Source organism: Raphanus sativus, unplaced genomic scaffold, assembly GCF_000801105.2.
Source record: "Raphanus sativus cultivar WK10039 unplaced genomic scaffold, ASM80110v3 Scaffold2132, whole genome shotgun sequence".
Lineage (NCBI taxonomy): Eukaryota > Viridiplantae > Streptophyta > Magnoliopsida > Brassicales > Brassicaceae > Raphanus > Raphanus sativus.
The window spans coordinates 1-4,865 of NW_026617441.1; the positions used below are offsets into that span (position 1 = coordinate 1).

Below are 4,865 nucleotides of genomic sequence, written 5' to 3' on the forward strand. Positions count from 1 at the left end.
TGACATAAGTGAATCAAATAACTAAATTGGGTTGCCAATCAATGTGTTGTCTTGTTATATGATAAAACAATCAATTATTGTTTATATGAATATATCGATGGCGTCATTTCTTGTTGGAAAGATCTGGGAAACTCTTCAACGTCTCTAGAAAATGCAGTATTAATATTAGTTTTTTACTTTTTTATTAGGAATAATTATGGACTTATGGTATAACGCGCGAGTAGAAATACATATATATACTCGCGAAAATATTGCACCTGATTAACTATCCTTTTTATTACAAAACAGAGAGTTTCTGTGTTCTATTTCTCCTTTTCCTCCTCCGCCGTTATATTTAAAACCCTTCCCCGAAACCCTCGGAGCTACCTACATCACGAGCAATGACCGGGGCATTGTTCAGAAACGCTGCGTCCGACGCCGCTCGGATCTTACGCTTACACCGAACGTCGACGGCGAATCCTCTCGGAAAGCTCGATCTCTTACCGCGAGGAGACGTCCGGCGATTCCAGCCGAGGCCTTATTTTCGCACGCCGCAGTTTCTCGGGAGATCAAAGGAAACAAGAGTCTCTCCTCATTCACAGATCTCCGGTTTCTGCTCTTCCTCTTCTTCCACGACAGCCTCTACGGCGTCGTTTATGAAGACGGGTTTCATGGGGTGGTATCTGAGCATGTTGAAATCGCGTCCGATTCTGACTAAATCCGTCACGTCGTCGCTTATCTACATAGCCGCTGATCTGTCCTCACAGGTAAGTTTAATGAATCTTCTTGTTTTTTAGATGTTTTATGTGAACTAAGTTGTTGTTTATATTAGTTAGCTACGTTTCTTCGTGCTGCTTGTTGGCTTATTGAATAATTGGACTTAGAGAGTTGATGACTTGGATATTTGTACAGACGATTCCTCAAGCTTCGTCGGAGGAATCTTATGACTTTGTAAGAACAGCGAGGATGGCAGGATATGGTTTATTGATCTTAGGTCCTACGCTTCACTATTGGTTCAATCTCATGTCAAGACTCTTCCCGAAGCGAGATTTGATCACAACGTTTAAGAAAATGGCCATGGGACAGACGGTTTATGGTCCTACCATGAACGTTATTTTCTTCTCACTGAATGCAGCCTTACAAGGTAAAGCTTGATATGGATTATTGAGCAGTTTGTTTGATGGGGGATTGCATTTGATCCTAGGCTTGGTCTTATAGGTCATTAAGTCTCTGATATTCGGTTAATTTTCTCAGGTGAAAACGGTACAGAGATAGTTGCTAGACTGAAAAGAGATTTACTACCTACGATGATGAACGGTGTCATGTATTGGCCTATGTGTGATTTCATTACATTCAAGTTCTTCCCAGTTCACTTGCAGGTAACTTACCACTTCATTTTGATCTAGCTATTTTTGTTCAGAACAATCATTTATTTATTCTCTCATGGCTTATCTGGAGTTTGGGTTATGTATTTCTCAGTGATCGTTTTTTTTTCTTTTGTATGCAGCCACTTGTGAGTAACTCGTTTTCGTATCTGTGGACAATCTACATAACTTACATGGCAGGCCGTGAGAAACCAACTGCAATTGCTGGCTGAAACAGCTCTGTTTCAGTTATGGGCTCAGTTATGTTAAGTCAGATATGTAGAAAGGGAAGCAGATCGTTCTTTCTTCAACATTCTTTGTTTCCTCTCTCTGTTGATTTCAGAGAGTTAATGTAAAAGAACCAACCTTGGAAGAACTCTTTTAAAACTTTTTTATGTAATTGTTAGTGAAATGTAAGGCTCTTAGCTACTGTCAACTTTGACCAGTCATATTCAAACAAGTCTTTTCAAGAAAGAAAGTGAAATGCTTTCTGCTTTCATTATTAATTTTCTTACATCAGAGAAAGCAAAGAAAGTAAAAAAATAGAAAGGAGAATGAAACAACATGGCATTTACTTTAAAACCTCTACTTGAATCTCACTCTAATGTAAGAACTTGTACAACACCAAAGACCCAACCAACTTCTTCTCTTCAAACAACCAAACAACAACTTTTCACTTTCTAATGGCTCACAGACCAAACCAAGACACAAAACCCAATTCAAGAAGAGAATGTATAGGTTCAGGTATAGGCTATAGCCAATGAGAAGAATCAAAATGCTATGTATACTTAACCTAAACTATGGCGTTTCTACTAAACCTTTACTCATCTAAACCACGCGAACATATCTTCTCCAGAAGTATAGGCCATTCTTCTCCAAGAATCTGTGGATTTAGCTCCATACCAGCACGAAAATCAGACATCGATACACACGGAGAAAGCCTTCTCCTTTGCTGTTCATTCCCTCCACATCGAGCATTAGCCAAACTCAAACAAGGCTCAATCAACCTCCTCATAAACGCATCAACCCCACTATTAAGAAGACTAACAGAGTCCATAGACACCTTAACCCCTTCCACCTCCAACCTCCTCTCCAACCTGCTCCTCAGCGTTCTCGTATCCGGCAACTCACCGCTGCTCTGACAACTCTCACGTCTCAAACCACCACACGACACAGCCTTCCTCCTGAGATTCAAATCAACACCAAACGGAGCAGTGACAGGACTCCTCCTCCCACTACTCCCAGCTACCTGCTCAACCTCCTCCCCTTCCTCAACTTCCAAAGGAGGTCTACTCCCTAAAGACATCAGCTCAGTAGCACTCGTGGTGGTGATAGTAGTCACGCTCTGAGGCTTCCCGAGCGGACCAAGCGGGCTCGGCCTGTCTCTAAACTTCCTACCGCGAATGCTCTGTTTCCCATCGCTCAACCTAACAAAGCTCCCACCTTTCTTCGCGTACCTCGAAGGAGGAGACTTAGCAACGCTAGCGTTCTTGATCACTGAGTGTATAAGACGGTTGTGGAGCGAGATGTGCTGCTTCCCGATGGTCTTGAGACAGAGCTTGTCGAACTCTGGCTTGGTGATTCTCGAGGCGAAGAATCTCCCGAGGTGATGGAAGTAAATGTCAGCTCTTTGAGTCCCGATTTGCCGGTAAATGAGGGATTTGATCTCCAGTGTATCGGACCGGGAAGAGTTTTGATCGGATCCCATCTTTGAAGAGAGGAATCTGGAGATGAAGCAAGACCCTAAATTGAACGAGTCTCGATTCGATAACCCTAATTATCGACGCGTACCTGTGGGAGATTGGGAGGAGAAAAGGATCTGTTTAATCTCTCCTCAAAGTCTTCTCCTTTGTGTGGTGCCCTAAAGACAAAAGGGGGCTTTTTGTTTTAGTTCATTTGTTTCGTCGAGTTCGTGTTCGTACGTGAGAAACTGAACACTAAGACCATCCCACACGTGCGAATTGTTTTTTGGACTTCGGATGATTTCATACGTGTGAGCTTTTTTTTTTGGAAGGTCAATTGCTTCTTGTTTTTCTCTATAGAGTAAGGAGTCAAATGATGGGTGATTACAAGTTAAATTTTGTTATGATTTAAGTGATTATAGACGACTTGTACAATAGTTGATGATGATGAGTAATTAAGTTCAGTTTTATTATGTTTCACTGATTAGATGTATTTGTTTGATAATTGATGAAGATAGCGAATGAATTATTTGATTGGTCTCACTATGGTTTTGTGGTGTCATTTAGCAATCAACACTTTCCCCGGTCAGACAGAGATTATAGTTCTAAAGACAGCTCGTTATACAAAGTAATACACAGCTCAAAAAGTAAAGAGAAACTCCAATCTACCAGATGATCAAATTGCAGAACCAAGATTGTGGATTAAAACAAGTAAACTAAAACGTTCAACAACTCAAATGTATTGCATATTAATAAGATCCATTACAATATTGAAGTCTCAAAAGCTTAAGAAAACAAAATGACTGCAACTGCATAAACAACACCAGATCTTTAACGGTACTGCAAACAAAAAAAACAGAGGAATATTAGTTATTTTTCAAAGGGAAAGAAAAAAACACAAGCAATTGTATAGAGACAGTATCTGTTTTATATCATCAACAAATTATTACCTTGATGAATCCGATTTCCTTGGCGTTGCTGCGGAAGCACTGCCTACAGCAGTTCAGACCATACTTCCTGATTAGCCCATGTGAGTTTCCGCACACACGGCTACACAAAACCAATCTTATTGTTAGATCCCTCAGTACCATCAACACATGCTATAATTACAAAACATCAAAACATATTCTTTCCCACGGAAGAAACCAAGATAACATTACAGTTAACTAATCATTCAGGTTATGAAACAAAACAAACATAGATTTGCTCCCGACAAGGACACGTTTCTACTTTACAAACACATACCTAAAAAGTAACAGAACATCAAATCTTTACTAGTGATTAATCATAACAATTATATAACGAAAACTTCACACTACAAACAATTAAAGATCAGATCCAAAAGAGTCAGGCTAGACAGCACACGGATCAGAATACATGCGAGTCAAATCTAATTCTCCAGATAAAAAGAATACGAAAATGAGAAAGAGGAGATGAACAGTTGGCAATTACCAGGTGCGGGAACCAGGCCCGTACTTCTTGGGATGAGAGTTCCAAATCGCCGCAAACCCCATGACTTTTTATTTTTTGAATGCTCAGACGTGAATAGAGATAGAAGACGAGGACGAACGGCGTTTAAAAACACTCGAAAGATTTGGAAAACCCTAGATTTCTTAGGCGACGACGCACATAATCAATTGCCAGTGGGCCAAAAAGGAAAACGTATTTTGATTATATGATGGGCCTAACTATGTAATGCCAATATGTTAACTATACAGGCCCAGTGCACTTGTTTCACTCGGGCTTCATAAAGATATCCAAACAAAACTATAATGATGCGTGGAAGATTTCAGTATAGTTGTCAAATTATTTCAGATTGATATTCTATGTGATGATTACT

At 40.1% G+C, this 4,865-nt stretch overlaps 3 protein-coding genes across 3 annotated transcripts; 1 reads left to right on the forward strand and 2 right to left on the reverse strand.

The window, feature by feature from the left end:
* The first annotated feature begins 284 nt into the window (after nt 1-284).
* LOC108853748 (uncharacterized) lies at nt 285-1,772 on the forward strand. The gene is made up of 4 exons (XM_018627183.2): nt 285-746; nt 892-1,123; nt 1,234-1,358; nt 1,487-1,772. The coding sequence occupies exons 1-4, from the start codon at nt 381-383 to the stop codon at nt 1,574-1,576; spliced, it is 813 nt and encodes a 270-aa protein (XP_018482685.1). The 5' UTR covers nt 285-380; the 3' UTR covers nt 1,577-1,772.
* A 91-nt stretch (nt 1,773-1,863) lies between these two features.
* Nucleotides 1,864-3,294, reverse strand: LOC108853747 (uncharacterized). Its single transcript, XM_018627182.2, has one exon. The coding sequence runs from the start codon at nt 3,049-3,051 to the stop codon at nt 2,164-2,166; it is 888 nt and encodes a 295-aa protein (XP_018482684.1). The 5' UTR covers nt 3,052-3,294; the 3' UTR covers nt 1,864-2,163.
* A 448-nt stretch (nt 3,295-3,742) lies between these two features.
* LOC108852545 (40S ribosomal protein S29-like) lies at nt 3,743-4,639 on the reverse strand. The gene is made up of 3 exons (XM_018626049.2): nt 4,478-4,639; nt 3,976-4,075; nt 3,743-3,865 (listed from the first exon to the last, which is right to left on the reverse strand). Exons 1-3 carry the CDS (start codon nt 4,537-4,539, stop codon nt 3,857-3,859), a joined length of 171 nt encoding a protein of 56 aa, XP_018481551.1. The 5' UTR covers nt 4,540-4,639; the 3' UTR covers nt 3,743-3,856.
* Between the last annotated feature and the right edge of the window lie 226 nt (nt 4,640-4,865).

What these genes read in the sequence shown, in the direction of transcription:
- LOC108853748 (XM_018627183.2), top strand. Translation starts at nt 381, where the DNA reads ATGACCGGGGCATTGTTCAGAAACGCTGCGTCCGACGCCGCTCGGATC. An exon ending in CCGCTGATCTGTCCTCACAG is followed by an intron (nt 747 to 891) that starts GTAAGTTTAATG and finishes ATATTTGTACAG; the next exon opens with ACGATTCCTCAAGCTTCGTC. An exon ending in ACTGAATGCAGCCTTACAAG is followed by an intron (nt 1,124 to 1,233) that starts GTAAAGCTTGAT and finishes TAATTTTCTCAG; the next exon opens with GTGAAAACGGTACAGAGATA.
- LOC108853747 (XM_018627182.2), bottom strand. Translation starts at nt 3,051, where the DNA reads ATGGGATCCGATCAAAACTCTTCCCGGTCCGATACACTGGAGATCAAA.
- LOC108852545 (XM_018626049.2), bottom strand. Translation starts at nt 4,539, where the DNA reads ATGGGGTTTGCGGCGATTTGGAACTCTCATCCCAAGAAGTACGGGCCT. An exon ending in GGGCCTGGTTCCCGCACCTG is followed by an intron (nt 4,076 to 4,477) that starts GTAATTGCCAAC and finishes GGTTTTGTGTAG; the next exon opens with CCGTGTGTGCGGAAACTCAC.